Raw genomic sequence first — 20,879 nt, forward strand, 5'->3', positions numbered from 1 at the left:
CGGGACCATAGAGAGCCCGCGGCACCGCCCCCTCCACGGCCCGAGCGCCCGCTCGCGCGGCTCCCACAATGCACCGCACAATGGCCCGACCGCCGCCACTACCGGGGCCTGAGCGGGCCTGGCGGAGCCCGAGCGCGGCCCGGCCCGCGGCGCGGGGCCCCGAGCGCGGTGAGTGCCGGCGAGGGCCCCGGGGGACGGCGGGGAGCGGGGCGGGAGGCCGTCTCGCTGCGCCCGCGCGCCCGACACCCGGAGCGGCGGCGCCTCTCCTCTCGGGCCCCACGGCGCGGTCGCCTACACCCCCGACCGGGGCCCCCCTCCACGCCAGTTCGGGCCCAGATAGGCCCCAGGGTGACGAAATCTCTCCCTGGAACCGATACCTGGGTTGGGGGACCGGAAGAAACCCCACTGGCTCCCTCCCTACCGAGACCTGGAGACGCAGCCCTGAGGGTCCCCTACTCTTGACCCCCAGGCTCCCTGGAGACCCAGATAACGCGCTGCTGACCTTACCAGGGACCCGGGTCTGGGGGACGCAGATAAGCTGCACCTGCTCCCTCCCCTCAGACACGCCTACTCAGACCCACATAACCCCCTTTCCTGCTCCAAATAGTCGCTTTTTACTCTCTGTTTCGTTTTCCAGAACCGCATAGCCCATTTTGAGACTTACCTCAAATACCTGGTTCTGGAGAACCCAGATAAGCCCTACCTATAATTCCTTCCTCAGTGACTACACTTCCAAACCTTATCATCTATTTGGTTACCCGTTTTGAGACCATTGAAATTCAGAGAATTCACTTCTATCTTCAATCCCTGGAATCCTCCAGCCTTTATAACCCATCTCTTTCTTCCTTCCTTCCTTCCTTCCTTCCTTCCTTCCTTCCTTCCTTCCTTCCTTCCTTTTTCTTTCTTTCTTTCTTTCTTTCTTTCTTTCTTTCTTTCTTTCTTTCTTTCTTTCTTTCTTTCTTTCTTTCTGTTGGCCGGGGGGAGGTCCCTTAGAGACCCAGTTAAGTTGCTAATGATTCTTTATCACACTTGCCCTTCCTTCCCATCCCTGAGACCTCCTCCAGACTTCTCCCTGAATTTCTGTGCCTTCTCCCTTCTCCGGCAGGCGTCCACTCCCATCTCTCCCAGCTCCCGGGGAGTTTAACCTTTCCCACCACACAGTGGAGTGGTCTAGAAGCTGCCGGAGGAGCCTGGTTACTCCCTGCAAATCCAGTCCCCTGCTATGGCCCCAGCTTGGTGGGAGAAAGGGACCTGTAAGGACAACTGGGGAGGTGGGGGGGGGGGGGGGAAGTTGCTGGTGCTTTCACCTGCACGAGTAGCCCATCTCCTGGCTTGTGTGTTGTTCCATCTTGCTAGCTTGGGACTGTGATAGAGTCTGGCCTTGGATTTCTAACCCTGCCCCCCAAGGTGAGGCCACTAGATTGCGTGGGGGGGGGGGTTGGGAATACTAGGGGGTGTCCAACCAGGTTTCCTCTTAATGAAAATGGGGCTGTAGTGAGCTGCAGCCATTTGCTCAAGGCCTCCGCAGGAGTGGGGGGCAGCGGGATTCAGAGGAAATAGTGAATCAAAGGGACTCCGAAGAGGGCCCATCTACAGTGACAGAAGAACTAGCAGCCCGAGAGTAAATCCAACCCCTGCTAATCCTGTTTGATGTCTCTTGGAATGATGCAAGTCATTGAGACTCTCCAGCCTCCCTGTAATTTAATTCTCCCACCACTCTGGAGTGTGTGTGAGAGAGTGAGTGAGGGGGGCAGCTATGCTCATTTCCCCTTTCTCGCTGTTTTCCAGCCAGTCGGTGTGTCTTTTGGATTTGTTTCTGGTGCTGGGGTCAAGACCTGGGTTTTTTTTTCTTGGTCTATTTATAATTTCCCAGTTGCTATTTTGGGCTCTGCTTAAGGGAAGAGTCTGTCCACCCTAAAGAACGTTCCAGGGTGTGTTCCCGGGTACGTTTCCTCCTGGGCAGGTGTTGAATTGAGTTCTTCAGATCCCCAAGTAGCTCTCGGGCGGGAGGGATAAAAGCTATTTTAGGGTAGTCACTGAAGTGGAGCTGTTAATCCTCTATGGGTCTCTCTAGTTAAGAACACTTAGAGATTAACGCTTTCCTTGCTGCAGGGGGGCTGCCTCTCCACGGTTTGGGGAGGGTTGGGACAATTTAGTGTGGCAGCAGAAGGTGGGAACGTGCAACTCAGTACAAAGGCAAAGATAATAGCTGCCTTTTGTTGGGGACTTACAGCAAGCCAAGCCCTATGTTGAGCCCTTTGCATACCTGACTAAAATAATCCTCACAACAAGCCTGTGAGGTAAGTATTTTTAGCTTTACAGATGAGGAAACAGGCTAATAATGGAGAAAGAACGCAGTTTCTATAGAGATGATGTAACACCATAAAAACTATAGTTTCGTCAGAGGGCAGCAGGCATCATGGCACACAGCAGGACAGACAGACTGGAGAGCAGTTTGTCTCCTTTCCGCTGCCAAAGAGGGCCTTCGGGAGTTTTTAGAAAGCACTTGTGTTTGGGGCGCGGAGCCTTAGTAACAGAAGGGACTCAGAGAGAGAGCTCCGGCCCGGGATACGGGGATACGTGGGATACGGGGATACGGCGCTGGAGGAAGGGAGCGCAAGGGCGACTGGCTCGAGGGGATGTGCTGGCGGCTGATGGCGAGGGAAAAGGGGAAGGCTGCGTTCTGGGGCGATGTGAAGGGAAGGAAACTCACTCGGAGGCCTGAGAAGTAACATTAAAGGGGGAAAAAAAAGAAGTGCTGCTCGGGCCCTGTGCGGAAAAGAGGCAGACACAGTGTAGACGGCACTGCATGTGTGCGCACACTTTGTGTCAGACGCTGCGTCCTCTGTGAGACCATTCTAGGTAAGGAGAAGACGTCTTTATCTTAGAAACTGACGAATCTGAGATTCAGAGAAACAAAGTAACCTGCGCCTGCTTTCACAGCCAGTAAGTGGCAGCTCTTCGGATGGCAAGTCCAAGGTTCTTTCCGCACTACCTCCCTCTTGAGATCAGGCGCCAGAAGCGATCTTTGGATGAAAATACACCGAGTTATACCAGTAACTGGGAGGGATTGATTGTGTTTGTTTTATGGGAACAGGTTCCGTCAGCTTCTCTACAGTTGTTAAGGTTAGAGTGTGAGACCAGAAGAGCGGCTCTGAAAGAGAAGCAGGATTCTTTCAGTTTTGCCCAGGAAGTCTGAAGGAGAGAGGCCCAGGAATTTTCCTAGAGGAGAGGACTTTGCAGACAAAGGACAGAGGGAGAGAGACTAGATTCCCAAAAGGGTTCCTAAGGTAACACCGGCAGCAGCCTGTCGGTGACTATGGGTGAGGGCTTCCCCTGTGCCTTTTTGAAAGGCTAGGGGGAATAGGATCAGGGTGTTGGCTGTTTCTTTTTTTTAAGGCCATAGCCCCATTAAACGCAGATCAAGGCAAGCACATGGCTGCCTCCCTCCTTTGGTTCTGTCATTACAACCTCTTGAGCTCTCCTTAGCCACCACCAGCCTCTTTCCTAGAAGCCCATTACTCACTCTTTCAGAAGCGGCATACTAAACTGCTCTGTCTTGTTTGTGCTTGTTCAGGAGAACAGAAGAGGTGTATGTGTGGGAGGTGGGGGACGTACTGTTCTCTTTCTGAGTTTGTGTGGAATTTCCAGGGCTAGGCTCCCCTCTCGTGTCGGCCAAAGTGATGCGACCTGCTTCCCTCTGGCTGCCGTTCCCAGCTTTTCAGAGGCTGAGATGCACGGTTTTAGATAGCAGCGGGGAGCAGAACTTGACTTTGAGGGTGGGGTAAATTCCCTCCAAAGTAGATGTTCGAATTCACGCTTGCTCCCTGCCCGATTCCAAGGTAGCGTAGTAATCGCTGGTTTTATAAACAGGTGATTCCACCCTTGAGAAGGAGGGACTTAACCCATGAAAGGCAGACGTCAGAGGCCTTGGAGATTTATAGTGAAGCAGGCAGATATGCCACGATGACTTGAAGGCTCAAGTGGGACTACTTTTTTAGCACTGCCTACCCCTCCCCGGCATGTGACTCATGCAAAATGCAGCCACCTTTGTGCAGATCTTTCTGGGCAGATCTCCACTCGTGATGGGGAAATGTTTATCATATTACACTGCACTGTTTCTTCAACAAGAGGAATGGTTCCTGAACAGGACGTAGCTCACGTTAATGATGAGCAAAGCTCTCTGGGGCATGAACCCGCTGATCCCATCATCTCGTTCACCGCCAGTCTGTTAGATGAATGGTCACTGTAAGCAGCAGGTGCTAATGAGCTGAGCAAGCATTCTGTGGCCCACAGCTGTTTGTGCGGTTGGAGCCCTCCCCAGATTCTCGTGGACAGTCCCCACTGTCCTTTGCTCCCTTCACATGGGAAAGCCTCATGACCAAATTTTGGCATGACTTCTTCAAAAGGAATCCCCCTGTTGTAGCAAGTTGCTTTGCAGTTGGTAATCTTATTAGTGTGAATGTGGGTCTGTTGTCCCCCTTTGGAGAGTCAGTACAGTAATCTCCATCCTCTCTGAATTAATGTCAGGAGAAAAGTTCTGTCATCTTTGCTCCAGTTTTCCCCTTTCCCACACCCCTCCCCTCCCCCTGCCTCAACAAGAGAGAGGATCAGACTTCAAGGTATTGGCTCCCCACTTTGGAAGAGCTGTGACACCAGTTTAAACCAGAACTTTGTGAGCATAAGTGAGCCTTGCATCAACTTGCATTCAGTGACTAATTTACTCATCGAACGGTAAGAAAGTTGAGAGTCCTTTTCTAGATGCTAAGTGTATGGAAATGAAAGAACTGTGATCTGAGCCTTCAAAGAATCAATTTGGTGGAGGAGTTCTAATGCTAGTATGCTTCCTGCTCATAATGGAGAAATGTATGTGTGCTACAAAGGTCTGCAGGAGGGGCTGCTCGGCACGTGGCGTGTTGGACGGCTTTGCTAAAGAAGCATGGCCTGGGAGACCCAGAGAGGTGGTGGAGGGTGGGATGGGACCAGGACTGGTTTAGGAGAAATGCTGAGTCTGCTGTTGCCTCCTCAGGCAGAACCTCTTATTGATGTGCCACTGAGAAACACATCTGGCTCAGGGGCTGTCCTTCCAGGGTGTAAATTTCCTAAGCAAAAGCTTCTTCCTTCTCTGTTGCCTTTTGGGCATTTTATTGCTCTTTAGCACCTTCATGAGGAGGAGAATTGTGGAAAGTAGTGGGGGAGGAGGAGAAGGAGGAGGAGCTGCCATCTCTAAATTTAGTGGAAAGGATATCAAAGTGAAGTCGGAAGAGAATATTTGGAGTTTAGGGCTTTTACTTCCTTAGATTATCTCGTTTCTTATTAGCCTAGGTAGAACTAATAACAGTAGTTACCATTAAGCACTTATTAGGTGCCCAGCCTTCTGCTGAATACTGTGTATTCATTATCTCATTTAATCCTCGAAATATCCTTATGATTTAGGAGATTATTAAACTCATTTTGTAAATGAGATAGCTCAGGGAAGTAATTGGCTGAAAGTCACGTGGCTTTGAAGTGGAAGGGCGGGGATCGGAACGGGATCTGTCTGCCTCCAGAGCCCGTGTTTTCATGGTATTGGGCTCCCTAACACCAGGTGTTCTGATGTTTCAGGTGAAGAGATTGTTTTCTGAAGGCTGCTGCGTTGGAGGCTGTGACAGAGCAGAGAGCCCGTGTGGAGCTGATGGGGAGGCTTTCTGAATAACATGGCCCTTCGCCATTAGTCTTGCCATGACCACATTTTTCACCAGCGTCCCCCCCTGGATTCAAGATGCAAAGCAGGAGGAGGAAGTGGGCTGGAAACTAGTTCCCAGGCCTCGGGGCCGGGAGGCGGAGAGTCAAGTGAAGTGCCAATGCGAAATCTCGGGGACGCCCTTCTCAAATGGGGAGAAGCTGAGGCCTCACAGCCTCCCCCATCCAGAGCAGAGACCGTATAGCTGCCCTCAGCTGCACTGTGGCAAGGCTTTTGCCTCCAAGTACAAGCTGTATAGGTAGGTGATGCTCCCATACCTCTTCCTGCCCTGAGGTTCCCAGAGGACAAAGCCAGAAAGACTCCACTGAGTGGGAGGCTTTATCTGTGACAGAAGAGTAGACGTTTATTGGCCCATAAGTGTACCCTGAACACCAACAATTTGAAATCCCTCACTAAAAGCTACCGGTGGTATTTGTATTCAGACACTAGACTCTGATGGGGAAATATCAGACCGTCATGAACAAACTAGATTAAACGATGTTTTCAATACTACTCTCCCCACCTTTGCCAGGTAATGCCAGATAATGTTAGCCAGAAATTAGAAATCAGTCTTAACTTGAGGAGGAAGAGGAGACCCTCTGGTCCCATCTGTAAATTTTAAAGTGGAGGCTCAGAGTGGGGTAGTAACTTACCCAAAGTCCCATAGCATCTTTGGTCCTGCAGTGCCTCTTCTGAACCAGCCTGCTACTCACATGATTACTTCCGTCTCTGTGGAATCTCTGGCGTCCTCTCGGTCAGCAGCTTTCCTGAAACTTTAAGCCCAAGAGCCCTACATAAAGTGAAATAGAATGTGAAAGTGCTAGTATAAAGTAGATATGGCAGAGGAGCTTGGAAGGGAGGGGCGCCTGCCCCAGAGTGATTTTGACTTTATCCTTGCCTTTCCATCAGAGGAACAGGAATATGCCCTTTACAAATGAGATAGACTGCCTGATGCACACTGCTTCATCCACTCATCTAGCCAACTATAATTTATTGAGCTCCTGCTGCATACCACACATGGTGTTAAGTGCCCTGGACAGAGTAGTGAGCCAGATGGGGGTGCTCCTTGAGTCTATCTCAATAGTGGGGACAGACCGCAGACAAGTAAATGCATGAACAAGATGACCAAAGAAAGCCTCAGTTCTTGTCTGGAAAACAGTTGATAGGAAGGAACTAAAGCAGGTAATAGGGCAGCGTGACCAGGTTCTGTGGTCCTCAGGAATGCTTTGATAACTGTGTGCTCCTGTGTCTGAGGTGGACTCCAGTTGGGGCCATCCTCTTAGGCTTCCTTAGTGACAATCTGGGTGTCTGCGAGAGGCTACAGGAAAGGTCCTATAGGGTCTGGGAGGCAGGAGCTCTGACTCCAACCTTAGTCACTGCGTGAGCTTAGGCGAGTCACTAAACCTCTTAGTGCCTTCGTTTCCTCACTTGTAAAATGAGGAAAATGGACTGTGGGTCCATCAACACCTCCCTCTCGTACATTACCGTGTCTGATATGTCACAGGAGGTTAATAGTAGCTCTTGGTGGTGTGAGCACTCACACCTAGCCTGAGGGTAATGGCTGCGCTTGATACCTTCCAGGTAGGAAGGATCACTGGGTGCTATACTAGAGACAGCTGTGGTATACCTGAGTGAACCCAGGTTTCAAGGACTGTGTTCAAATTCAGTTTCTGCCACTTACTGACGTGGATATCTTACTGCCGCTTACTGTCCTGTGCTTCGGCCTCTTGTGGAGAACAAGGTTAATGACAACTCACACAGGGCCTGGCAGATGGTGGGTCCTCGAAGTCTTACTGAGTTGATTCTGAAAGTCCCGTAGAGCTCTGGATTGTAACTCCTGCACTCTGAGCTCCTGTCCCTCCAGATGGGAGCAGGTAAACCAAGGAACACTGAGGTACTATACCATGGGAACACTTTTTTAAATGTTGCTGGTTTACACGGCAAACACTTTAAATGGTACAAATGAGCATTCAGTGAAAAATGCATTGTCCTTATGCTGGAAGCTACCATTCTCCCCAGAGGTATCCAGTGGGGTCAGTTTCTTGTGTATCCATGCTAAGACATTGAAATATGTATTCCCTTCCCTTTTTATTTTCACAAGGGATTAGATTACACGCACCAAACTGAACTTCCTGTTTTGATTTAACCCTTCATTATGTTTTGGGATTGTTCCAGATAGAGAAGTTTAGATTTTTTCTTTTCAATTTTCTTTTATGGTGTCATTTAAAATTTTTTAAATATAATTTTTTGAAAAGGAAATACATTCACATAAAATTCACAAGGTGTCAAAAGGTATAAATGGAAATTCTCCATCAAACCCATAAGCTTCCCTATCTCTTTTCCCCATAAGGAACCAGTGTTAGTTTCTTATATATCCCTCCAGAAATATTTTTAAGCACATACAAGCAAACATACATCTGTTTTCCCTCTTTTCTTATGCGTAGTACCATTCTGCATGCACTGTCCTGTCCCACTGCTTTTTACCACTTCATTGTATCCTAGGAGTTTGTTCCCCGTGGGTACATATAAAGCTGCCTTTTTTTTTTTTATTTGAGTCATTTTTTGAACTTATAATTTATTTCACCGATTCCCTATTGACGGACGTTTAGATTGTTGCTGATTTTTTACTACTACAAACAGTGCTGCAAAGACTAGGAGTACATATGTGATTTTGCAGGTGGGTGAGGATATCTATAGAATATAGTTGGCATAGTATTCCTTTGCGTGTCTCTACCATAATTTTTGTATCTACTTCCCTGTTAATGGACACCTCAGTTGTCTGGCCAGCCCTTGTGATCTCCTTTCTTTCTCCTCTATCCTCCATCCCTACCCCCAGGCACATGGCCACCCACTCAGCCCAGAAACCCCACCAGTGTATGTACTGTGATAAGATGTTTCACCGCAAGGACCATCTGCGGAACCACCTGCAGACCCATGACCCCAACAAAGAGGCCCTTCACTGTTCTGAGTGCGGTAAGAATTACAATACGAAGCTAGGCTACCGGCGCCACCTGGCTATGCATGCCGCCAGCAGCGGTGACCTCAGCTGCAAGGTGTGCCTGCAGACCTTTGAGAGTACCCAGGCCCTGCTAGAGCACCTGAAGGCCCACTCACGCCGAGTAGCAGGTGGTGCCAAGGAGAAGAAGCACCCCTGTGACCACTGTGACCGGCGGTTCTATACTCGTAAGGATGTGCGGCGGCACCTGGTGGTGCACACAGGCCGGAAGGATTTCCTGTGCCAGTACTGTGCCCAGCGGTTTGGCCGCAAGGACCACCTGACACGTCATGTCAAGAAGAGCCACTCGCAGGAGTTGCTCAAAATCAAGACAGAGCCAGTGGACATGTTAGGCCTCCTCAGCTGCAGCTCCACAGTCAGTGTGAAGGAAGAGCTGAGCCCTGTGCTATGCATGGCCTCTCGGGACGTGATGGGGGCCAAGGCCTTCCCTGGCATGTTGCCCATGGGCATGTATGGCGCCCACATCCCTACCATGCCCAGCACGGGCATGCCACACTCTCTGGTGCACAACACGCTGCCCATGGGTATGAGCTACCCCCTGGAATCCTCACCTATCTCTTCCCCAGCTCAGCTTCCTCCAAAATACCAGCTTGGATCTACCTCATACTTGCCCGACAAATTGCCCAAAGTGGAGGTGGATAGTTTTCTGGCGGAGCTTCCTGGAAGCCTGTCTCTCTCGTCCGCTGAACCCCAGCCCGCCTCACCTCAGCCGGCGGCAGCTGCGGCCCTCCTAGATGAAGCACTGCTCACCAAGAGCCCCGCCAACCTCTCTGAGGCCCTCTGCGCTGCTAATGTGGACTTCTCCCACTTACTGGGCTTTCTTCCACTCAACCTACCCCCGTGTAACCCACCCGGGGCCACCGGAGGCCTGGTCATGGGCTACTCCCAGGCCGAGGCACAGCCCTTACTCACCACTTTGCAAGCTCAGCCTCAAGATTCCCCGGGAGCTGGCGGACCACTGAACTTTGGACCTCTGCACTCCTTGCCTCCTGTCTTCACCTCTGGCCTGAGCACCACCACCCTGCCTCGTTTCCACCAGGCATTCCAGTAGCCCCCAAGGAGGCCCTCAGCCCAGTCTTAGGCTCTGTCAGGGAGCCTCTGTACCCACCCCATCTGCATCTCCCATGAAGGCAGCTGAGCTTTCAGAGCTGGGTTCAAAAAGAAAAAAATTCCAGTATCTGTATGGAGCACTTGGTTTGGGGGCTCAAGCTCCAGGATCAGTTCTAGGAGGAGCCTTGAGCCCCAACCCCATGAAAAGATCTCATACCATAGAACTTCAGGTATTTTTACTTTTACTTTTTTTGATCTGAATCGGGAGCCACACTTCGCCCTCTCCCTCTCCAAAGTGTCAGACCTCCTCCTCTTTGGAGAAGGGGGAGGCCTCTTGGAGACACAAAGCGTTTCACTTTGGATGACCTCGAGAGAAATAGCCCAAGAAGCCCGCCTTCTGGTCCCAACCTGCAGACCCTACGGCAGTTGGTCAGGCCCTGCTGCAAAGGGTCACTTGGCTCCGTCGCCTGCTTCCCACCAATAGGCAGGAGAGAGGGCCTCTGTCCTGCCCACCAGCCCCGTCCCTCCTGTAGCAGCACCTCCATTTCCAGTCAGTGTTGTCCAGCAACGGTACCGTTTACACAGTCGCCTCAGACACACCATTTCACCTCCCTTGCCAAGCTGTTAGCCTTAGAATGATTGCAGTGAACATTGTTTACACGCCGTGAATTCATTCCCACCAGTCCAGTCCAGTTGGCACCAGCCGGAACCATTTGGTACCCGGTGTTAACTGGAGCCCTGTTTACAAGGCGGAGTCGGGTCTCACTGACTTCTCTTCACTTGAGGTCACATTTTTCCCCTGTGGGGAAATAAACTGACTTTGGACTGCTTCAGTCTCTGCCATCTTCCATGACTGTCTGTTCCTGCCTTCCTCGGCAGTGTCTGCGAGACAGGCAAGAAGATTGGAGCAGGTTTCTCACAGGTCTGCAATTCTGTTTTTCTCCAAGTACATCATGAGCCCTCCTCCTCCTCTTGAACAGGAGAGGGCAAGAAATGAAAGGCATGCCCGCTTCTATCGCCCCCATTCCCCAGCCCCCACCCCAAACATCATGAGCTGTTATCCTTAGTCTTGGAAGGAGGGACTCGGGTTCTAAGCTGGTTGGCTAGCAAAGGAGAGGGTATGAACCCCTGATGTGTCTCTCCTGCTTGTCCCTTTTCCAGGAAGTTGTGGAATTGTTGCAAGAACAGTCTTCAGGAAGTTAGGGCTGGGCAGATAGTTGAGTCCTAACCTGTGGGTACGTCATTGGCTCCCATACCAACCTTTGTTCTTATCCACAGTCTCCCCACTCCTCTACTTTGCAGTTACAGTGGACTCAGGGCCACTGTGCATAGGCCTCTCTGCTCCCCATCAAAGTAATCCCACCTTCCTTTTGTGGCCCCCCCTCAATTTGCCCCCAATACTTAGCAGGGTTTCTCGCAACAGATGACTCACTCTTCTGGCTTGTGGGGCTCCCTGCCACAGAAAGCACAGCCCTTGCCCAGCCGAACCCCATCCCTGCTTCATTTCTCAGTTCCGCACGGGCTTTACTCTCACCACTCACAGAAGGGAGGCAGCTCAGGGACCACCAATGTGGGACCCTCATGAGACACCTCCAGTCTGATTCAGAAACACACTTCTACCTCTTTACTGTTAACTTCTACACATGCAGCCAGTAGTTTCTGGGCACTTTTCTCAGCGGTGCCTCATGCTGGCTTTTCCACTAGGGTTTCAGGACAAACTACCAAGGAACTGCCTCGGCCTCCGCTCAGTCCTCACACCCCCTCTTTCCTTCTAGACATCACTTTGCTTTATCATCAGGAACTGAGCAGGTCCAAGACCCAGGCTTTTGCTTCAGCCCAGGCCAGTACTCTTTGAGGTGCAAGCCTTAAAATGTAGCTCCCTGGCCCTCGATTGGAAGCAATGTGGAGTGAATAAGCATGTTTTGATTTAGGCAGGGTAGCTTGGCATACTTTTGAAAAAACAAACCAGATATAAAAATGTCTGGCAAGGTTAGGATCAGACTAGGTGATTTGCTTCTAAAAATTCGTTTCAGTGAGTCCCAGGGACTAATTAAGGTTTATTTTTAAAAGCGTCCACCTTGGTACGCAGCCACCTCCTGCATGCTGTGCATGTTATTGGGACTCGTATTATAGGAAATGGTACGTGAGGATCCAAGCAGGACTCAGTGCTGCCATTCTCCTTATTGTCTCTGGTCTTCATCACTAGACCCAGCAACCCTTCATCCGCTCCCTGCCACCTTCCGTGCACACCTCATTTATAGAGGCAAGTGGGCCTCTGGCCATGGAGTATAAAATCTCAGGCTTAAAGAGTCCACTCTTCCTGCCTGTCCTTTCCTGTCCCTTCCTTGAATTCTCTCCCCCATTAGTGATGCTGGGAAACTCCTAGAACAGGCAGAGCAACTATTTAAAGCCTTGTAAGTGGGGCCTTGTCCCTTCTCCCCTCTCCTTCCATCCTGTTTCTCCTTTACTCTTCCGTCAGTGCTCTCACCCCACACAAGGAATTTCCCTATCACTGTGAACTTTGCTGGTACAGAGGAACATCTGCCTTCACCTTTTTTTGGACCATAGCCACCCAGCTGTTTCTTAAACTTCCCTTCCCAAAGTTAAAAAAAAAAGAAAAAAAAAAAAAAAAAGCCTTATTGGCCTGGTTGTTCAAAGGATAAGAATAGCTTTATCCTACGTTCAGTACCAAACCCACTTCAGTACCTTTACTGAGGCCATGAGAGCCTGAGGGGTGTCTGCCCACAACAGGAGCCATGGCATGTGGCAGAGACCAAACAGGGACCAGGAAAAAGGGGTAATGACCCCTTTCCCCACCACCTCCAACCTCTGTCAGCGATGAGTTGCCTTGAACAGGGGGCAGGCACCTCGCATCCTGCACACAGCTGGTGAAGGTTGAGTGCAGTCCTGGGGGCCAGGGGATGACCTACCCAGCTGTGTCAGCTCAGGATCTGTGCACATCTTTTAAAGAGGGAAGAGGTGGGAAAAGGAGCACCAATGAGTTTCCCCCCAACCTTATACAAATGGCATTTAATGGAAATCCGGGAAGCAGGTGTGATTACTTTTTTGCTCGTAGATATTGTCCTAAGTTGAAATTTTTCCACTGCCCTAAACTTCTCCTAGTAGTCTGAATCCTTGCCCACCCCCCTTTCTTTTTGGTAGCTGTTTTCCCCATTCCCTCTACCTTCCCTCTTATCTAGGAGCTGTCTTTAAGCACGATTTTTTTTAACAGTTTATATTGTACAGGATCAATATTTTGCTTTTTAACAAGGATATTTATGTAATAAGAAACTTTGCCTTAGGCAGGTGTTGGCCAGAAAAGTCCAGATTCCTCTGGGACCTCACCCTGGCCTCTCCTGGAGCTCTGAACCTGCTGTGGAAGGAATTGGCTATGACCTTCACCACTGGAGAGGAGGGTCTGTGGCAAGGGAAGGGGTGTCCCGGTTCTAACAGGAGAAGGATTCACCGTGATAATTTAGTGCTTCTGTGGAGGGGTCTGGAAGAAGTATCCCAGCCCGGTTTCTTCAGATGCAAGCTCACTTCCATAGCTGCCCCTCTCCACCTCTAAATATTTGGCACTAGAACTCCTGAGACACCACTTCTCATTTGCCTCCCTCCCTCCTGGTGATCAAGGCTTTGGGGCCACTCTTTCGTAATGCCAGATTATTTAAAGAGAGAAAAATACAAGACAAAAACCTTCTAGCACTTTGTAAACACAGTGAATAACCTCTTGGAGTATTTTTGGCTTTATATAAAACAAGGTTTTTAATTGTAAAATATAAGTGCCATTAGAAAATGCACAGGGCGTATCTTTGTTAAAGTAGATTTTTCAATGTTTTACAGAATTACATTTTCAAAAAAAGTTTTTATAATGAAGTTGTTTATTAAAAACTTCTGAATGATGCGTTTGGAAGTTGTGAACCTGTCTGATTGGGCAAGGGTTGGAGAGTGCCTGGGGAAGAACTGGAAACAACAGACATCTTTAGCATCCCAGGGGATGGTGAGTGTGGGGCAGACAGTAGCAAGCCTTCACGTTAGCACCTACAGACTTTATACTTTGAAATGAAAGATCTTGAGCTAAGTGGCATCATGCTATCACTTAAACTTGGATGCAAGAGGAAACTCTCATTGGCCTCACGAAAATTTCATGTAACTAAAAATGCCAGATCTAGCACAGTCTTTAGGATGGATCCAGCAACTCAAACATGGTTGGTCATTCCTATTTCTCTCCACCCTCTTGTGTAGTCGGGACTTCATCCTCAGGCCCTACAAAGTGGCTCATCCCTTTGTGTAGGAGTCAATTGCTGCCATGACTCCATATCCGTCATTCTCAGTGCTGACCAGAAAGAGAAAGGAGAGAGGAGTCCTTGTATTCACAGAAGTGCCCCCCACCTCCCAGGCATCTCCTGTCTCACTGGCCTTGAAAGGGCTCTGTGCTCTCCCCCAAGCCAGCCAGCAATTGCAAGGCTGAGATAGGAGTGGTTTCTCAAAGGAAACTGGGGCTTCTGTTAGGATGAAGAATGGATACTGGTTGTCCAAGAAAAGATGTCATCCATTGCCTGAGGTGCACAGCTGGCAAGTGACAGAGCTAGGACCTGACCTTGTCACACTTGTACCTACTCACTGGGTTCAGACAAACTGTTGAAAGGCTGACGTGGCTTCTGACCTTGCTGCTTTGCCAGTCTAACGAAGGTAGTTCTCATCATCATAGGCCCTGCAACTCATACTGAGATGCTCCTATCCAGGGCTCAGATTAACTATTCTGTGGTCTGAAGCCATTGTCCACAGCCACACAGTCCTGAGTCCAGCCCAAGAGTCCACGGGACGTTAACAACTGTTAATGTGTGTTACGGGTGTTTTGTGTACAAAGGCAGTGGGCTAGCCCTTCATTTCTTTGGCCTTCCATTTACTTGACAAAGATTGAATGTCCACCCCAATGGGTCAGATTCCTGGCTAGAGCCCCAAGGGAATACACCTTGCTCTCTAGGGAGTGTATACCCCAGGATGGGTCTGGGGGCTCAGCGCCACCCTATTCATCGGGCAGGAGGAGACTGAAAGCTTTCTGGAGGAGGTAGCAGGGACTTCCGGGCATAGGGGGAATTAGGTGTGTTGACCTCCATAAGCCACAAGTTTGGGAGCCAAGACCACAGGAGTGCAGATGCATTTACAGGATCAGGGCTGCAAGGCTGGTCCATCCAGGCTCTTATCCTATCCAAGCACATTCCCTGCATTTCAGACGGGTTCACTTTTGTGAAATGTCTGGTATAGAGCAAGAGGCAGCCTCTGGGCATTGGGCAAGGTGAAACAATGTCCATCTTTCAGTCTACAAGCCCAGGAAGATAGTTTGTACATACAGATGCCAATATGCTCCCCGTTGCCAGCGTTTGAGACCTTCCCTTGCCCCAGATCCTTGTACTCCCAAGTTTGTTTCTACCTTTCTCTATAGAAGTACTTCGAGCACCTCCACGTGCCAGGTAATTACCATCGTCTGCGGCTTCCAGTTTGAGTCCGCATAGTCTTTTCTGCATATGCTTGAATAATTTACCCTGTGCAAAGCGGCAAGTCTCCTACAGCTGCCCCAAACCACAGTCGAGTGTGGGTGCCCGGTGGCCCCCAGTGTCCACCGCCGGGAAGAGTAATCGCCCGGCGTGGTCGCTGTGATGGAAAGTTCTATGTGTCCGGGACCGGAGTTGTGCCTGATCCTTGGTGCCCACTCGGAACTATTCCTTGCTGGGTACACCCCTGCAATTCACCCCATCTTTATTGCCATTGTCCTACTAATGTTGGGGCCAGTTCCGTCCGGCGCTTGCGGTTGCATCCCCTTCAGGCAGCCCAGTGCCACTCAGCCAGGCCGGCAAGACCCTCGTCCCTCGCAGCTAGGGGGACCTCTGCGAATCACACCCCGAAGGAGGGCGCGAGGAGCGGAGCGCGCCCCGAGGGGGAGACCGCGCCTTCCCACCTCCCGCCATGGTCCCGTAGCTGCCGTACCGCCCCTCCGGCGGGACCCGCGGTGTCGTCCACGCACCCCGAGCCCCTCCAGGCGAGAGGCTACCTCAGGTGATGGTGGACGAGACGGCGGGGGGCCTAGAACCGCCACGCGCCCGTCGCCCGACCTCGCCGCTGGGTCAGCGAAGCCGCTGCACGCGGGCGCCCCGCCCCCGCCCCCGGGACCGCCCCGCCTGTCACCGGGCCTAGTCGGACCGAGGCCCCTGAGACCCGCCGCGCGGAGGTTGGGGGGCGGGGTCGCGGTCGGGAGGCGGCGGGAAGGCCGAGGAAGTGACGCCTGGGCAGGGCGCCATCTTCCTGGAAGGGGCGGAGGAGCGGAGGGGCTGGTGGGGGAGGAGGACCCGGAGGTAGGAGAGGCGGTGCAGCGGGGCCCATAAACCTGGAACGCCCAGCCGCGGACCTGCCGGAGGCCATCCAGTGGGAGCTGGAGGCTGTGAGCGCCCAGGCGGACTGGTCCTACCTGCGGCTGGAGCGCAGGTTTGGACGCATGCGCCGTCTGCACTTGGTACGTAGGCGCTTCATCATCCAGAATATTTCTGGCTTCTGGGTCACTGCCTTTCTGAACCACCCGCATCTGTCAGACATGATCATTCCTCGTGATGAAGACGTGCCCTGGTACTTGGTGAATTTGGAGGTGAGGGAGCGCAGGCATGCCAGGACGCGCTGCAGTTTCAAGTTTTGGAACAATCCCTTTTTCTGGAACAAGGTGTTCGTGAAGGAGTATGAGTGCAGATCCTCAGGACCGGTGGTGTCAGTTGCAAGTCTCATCCGATGGCACCAGGGCCAAGGAACCCCCTGTTCTGGTACACAGGAACTGGGACACTGTTCGCAGCTTCTACAGCGGGTTCTCACAGAACAACCTCCCAGAGGCTGACAAGGTTGCCCAGATTATTAGAGGACTTGTGGCCCAAACTCCTGCAGTACTACCTACTGGGGAAAGACACCCCCCCCCAACCCCCCACCTCACCTCCCGCGGAGCCAGCAGAGGTCTAGCAAGGTGGCGCACAGAGGCCCCTCCTATGTCCTGCAGGTACCAATCTGGCTAAGCCCTGCGCTAGGACCTGACACCTACATAAGACTGCCTTCTGCTTCTTGTGGACCTGTGCTCAAGCCGATGACGTAGCTCTGCTGTCTGCTTTCTCTTTCATGCACCCTGGCCCCTCCGAACATTCAGTGGACTCTGCTCCAAGATTGTGGCCTCCGTGGCCAAGCTCTTTTGTTTCCATGCGGCCTTTGGGCATCACATAGCTGTCACATGCCACAGTTCTACCCAGGCACCCAGTGCTATGGATGTGTACTCCCATTATCTTTGTGGCCCCAGCCTGCTTCTGATCATAGCCTTCCCACTCCACACTTTTTTTTTTTTTTTTTTAAAGCAAGCTCTATGTCCAATGTGGGGCTTGAACTCAGTGATTCTGAGATCGAGAGTCTCATGCTCTACTGACTGAGCCAGCCAGGCGCCCCCTTCCCTCCCACTTTTGACAAGGGCACCCACAAGTCAGCACTAGGAGGACCAGGGCCTCTTGGAGGCCCACTACTTCAAGGCCACAACACATTGGGCTTCGTATTTATGTATCCAGAATATTGGCTATGGCAAGCTGAGTCTCATCATCCAAGAAGGGGATGCATTTGGTGCTGCCTGTCAGCCAGTCTTGGACATTCCATAGCCTCAGCGCCTCAGGACTACAGGACCACATGATGAGGTCAAGGCTGTGAAGCAGTGGGCAAGGCATTCTTTGTGATCACACTGCTTTTCTTACCCCTGCATTGGTACTACCCCACGGCCTGCTATCCGCTTATCAAGATCTGTGATATCCTGCCAGTGTTTGGCCATCATCCCTTCTGAGTTCCACCCAGGCTCCCACCGGTGCTGCCTGCTCCCAGGTCTGTAAGGACCTCAACAATCGCCTGCCAATGCGCAAGAAAACCCCCAGCCCCCTAGGAACTCTGCCACACTGGCATATCCGGGCATGTGCTCAAGGCAGGGGCAATGATGGGGGTTCTTTCCCAGAAGCCTACCTTCCTGAGCCCCAGTCACTGGGCCCACACAGAATCCCCTGGGCCCCTGCCCCCATCTCCAGTCTCTGCCCGTCTTTAGGCTGCCAGGTTGCACTACAGCAGGGCTGTTTCTAGTCATGGGACCTGTCCATACCTGCTCAGATCTCACATATTTCTTCTCATTTTCTTTAAAATGACAGCTCAAAAACAAACAACTGAAGAAGCAAGCTTCTTAAGAACAGCTAAGGAGACTGTCTTTCTTGTTGAATTTGCCCCTCTTTGGCTCCAGAGAGGGAGGGCTGTGCTGTAGACCCCTGGGCTGGATCTTTGCAGCCTCTTTACCCCCTTCAGCAAGGGTCCCCAGGAGCGGGGCTGTTTCATCGTTTTGTTTGGTGCTGGGTTCTTTTAGACCAACTCTAGCCCTGGTCTCCTTTCTTCTTCCACTGGGTCTAACCCCCCATGGTGGGATTGTATAGGTAGAAGAGCTTAGCTCTTCCTGGAGTCCCCCTTCCCTTGGAAGGCCTTGTCCTCTGCTCTCCAGGACCTGGGTATGGGGAGGGGAGGGCTTGACACAAAACACAGTGGCGGATGCTTTAGGCAGGGGAATGCAATTGAAGCCAGAGCCCGCTGGAAAGGCAGGGTGGCTGAGAGCCCACAGGGTGTAGGGAGGAGAGCCCCCTGATTCTTCTGAACTTTTCTGATTCACCAAGATGTTTTTTGAATTAGAAGAATTACTAACTGAACACTGCAACTTTAGAGGTTCTCTTGGCTCAGGTATGACCTGTGCATGTATAAAGTTAATGCTGTATGTTGTTCATTTCACTGCTTTTAAGTAAGACCCTAGGCATCTACTTCCCCTTTTCCACTCAGTGGAGAAATTGAGCTATCCAGGCCTGCTTGTTGCTTTTAGCTGAGAGCATTTACAAGAATGTCCATGTAATGTTTCTACACCACACCATTTGGAAACTCAGATGGCTATTCATGGTTGTTATCAAGTTGTTGTGGCCTGTTAACATAGCCCTGTACTTAGAAGTAGTATGAATAAGGGGTTTGTAGGACTTTACGACTAGAAACTGTTACCGTGTTCTGAGGGTAACCGCCAGAATGATATCGGTAAGGTCTTGATGATTCGGTACCTGGTGACCGTGTTGTAACTGACATCGCTGTAACTGACGTGTCTGCCTCTAAACAGAGAAATGTTCATGGGGTGGCTTTATCCAATCAGAAGAGGAGTCATGGCACTTCTGTCTTCTATCTGCGTGATTGAAAAATAAAGACCTCTCAGTCTGGGGGAAAAAATGATTTGGATCGTGATATTCCCCGATCCAGAACCCTCCATTGGCAGAAAAAAAAGAAGATTCCTTGCCATGGCTGACAAAGCCCAGCATTGTCTGGCCCCTGCTGACATCTCCTGTTGATCTCCTCTTCACTCACCCTGCACCCGCCTCTCTGCTGTTCCTTAAACACACTGAATACGTCCCGGCCTCAGGGTTTCTGAACTTGCCTTTCTCTCTCTGGAATTCTCTACCTGCAGATATTCTCATCTCTAGCTCCCTCAATTCTTTCAGGCCTCAGTCAAATCCACTTCTCCAGAGGCCTTCCCCACCCTGCCTGTCTAAAGTCATCTACCTCCTTCTATATCTTCTCTCCTCCTCTTCGTGGCCTTCTCCCTATCGTCGTCACTCCCTGAAATGGTCTTGTTTTCCTCTCTTCTTCCTTCCACCTCTGATGGGTCAGGAGAACAGGGGCCTTTCCATCTGTTGCTCTGCCCCCGTCACACCTCAGAAATCACTTGTGTGAGTGAATGACTGTATCCAGATGTGTCAGGGTATTACCCTGGGCCCTGACAGAGCAAAGAATGAGGCATAGTTCCTGCCCAGAGGATTTCAGCTGGGCAGAGAAGGGCGAGGGCAGTGCAGGGTAACCATGTAATTTGTTGTTGAGTTGGAACACATCTGGGGGCGAAAGAGGCACGACTAACAATTACGCTATTAGTCTGTAGCCTAACCGGTACAGAATGATCACCCCAAAGAGACTAAACCCAACCAAGTCGAGCTTGGCATGCAGCTCACCCCAAGTGTGAGTGATAGATCGGAGGGTGGAGACTTCCCTGAAGTTGGGACACAGGAGCTGGGGTATGAGGAAAAGGCAGTAGTTCAGGTAAAGTGGGGCTGGAGAGGGAATTCCTGAGAGACAAATGGCATGACCTGACCAAAGGCACTGGGGTAGAAGATGCGTGATGTGTTCAGGGCATAGCATGTACCCTGGGTGTGGCTGCTTGGAAGAGACAAGGCTGGGTGGGGAGGGGGGGTAAGTTAAGGCCATTTTCTGGAAATAGGAACTTTGAATTCAAAGCCAAGGCATTAATTATCCCATGGATAGTGAGGAGGAATATTAGATGTGGTTCGGAGGTAAGAGAGTTCACAGGGCAGCTGGACACAAGGAGAGGGGAGTATCTGCAACTCCAGCTCTCTAGTGTCTTCGGTTTAACTTCAGGCTGCAGCTCTTCCAGGAAGCCCTCCATGATCGTCTTTGACCACAACAATCTGCCACCTTCCAAGTACAGCCTAGAACCCAAATTTTGGATACCAGTGCCTGGCTGGGTTACATTCTCTGGGTTTCTTTTTTTTGTGCCAAACACCTGTCCGTGATGCTCCCAGGGGAATCAGAGTGAGCCTCTAAACATCGTGGTGATCCTAGAAATTGGTGCCCCATGTCGTCTGCCTGCCCTGCACTGGTGGTTGGCAGGTGCAACTTTGGCTCCTGCAACCTAAATTTGGGCCCAGTTGCATCCTGCACATTCTTAGGCCCTAGATGACGGTGCTTACCAAAGCAGGCATTTACCTGATCTTCCTGCTGCACGCCGGTGGCACCCTTCTTTCACCCTGTGACTGACCTCAGCAAAGGGCTGTGGCTACCATGTGTCCCAGCCACCCATCTGGGGCATGAGTCTTGTCTTCAGAACCTACTCCTGCTTGCTCACTCATTCATGTGTCTGAGTACCCCTCCATATGGGGCACTGGGGGGCACAAGAGGACTATTCTGATCTGTGCCCTCTGTGGCTTCAAGAGTCCAATGGTGAGGCTG

The 20,879-nt window shown here is 51.2% G+C and overlaps 2 protein-coding genes across 3 annotated transcripts; both read left to right on the forward strand.

Moving 5' to 3' along the window:
* Positions 1 to 18: 18 nt before the first annotated feature.
* PLAGL2 (PLAG1 like zinc finger 2) lies at positions 19 to 13,692 on the forward strand. 2 transcript variants are annotated; one of them, XM_023251350.2, is made up of 3 exons: positions 19 to 168; positions 5,605 to 5,981; positions 8,559 to 13,692. In XM_023251350.2, exons 2-3 carry the CDS (start codon positions 5,722 to 5,724, stop codon positions 9,787 to 9,789), a joined length of 1,491 nt encoding a protein of 496 aa, XP_023107118.1. In that variant the 5' UTR covers positions 19 to 168; positions 5,605 to 5,721; the 3' UTR covers positions 9,790 to 13,692. The 2 variants fall into 2 exon arrangements, with proteins under 2 accessions (XP_023107118.1, XP_044909703.1); XM_045053768.1 differs by lacking the exon at positions 19 to 168 and adding an exon at positions 1,454 to 2,862.
* LOC111559887 (putative testis-specific Y-encoded-like protein 3) lies at positions 13,690 to 19,094 on the forward strand. The gene is given in 5 exon segments (XM_023252173.2): positions 13,690 to 13,788; positions 15,768 to 15,912; positions 16,067 to 16,581; positions 16,583 to 16,686; positions 16,688 to 19,094. Coding segments are annotated over 5 exon segments (963 nt in total). The 3' UTR covers positions 16,788 to 19,094.
* Positions 19,095 to 20,879: the final 1,785 nt, after the last annotated feature.

This window comes from Felis catus, chromosome A3 (genome assembly GCF_018350175.1).
Source record: "Felis catus isolate Fca126 chromosome A3, F.catus_Fca126_mat1.0, whole genome shotgun sequence".
NCBI lineage: Eukaryota > Metazoa > Chordata > Mammalia > Carnivora > Felidae > Felis > Felis catus.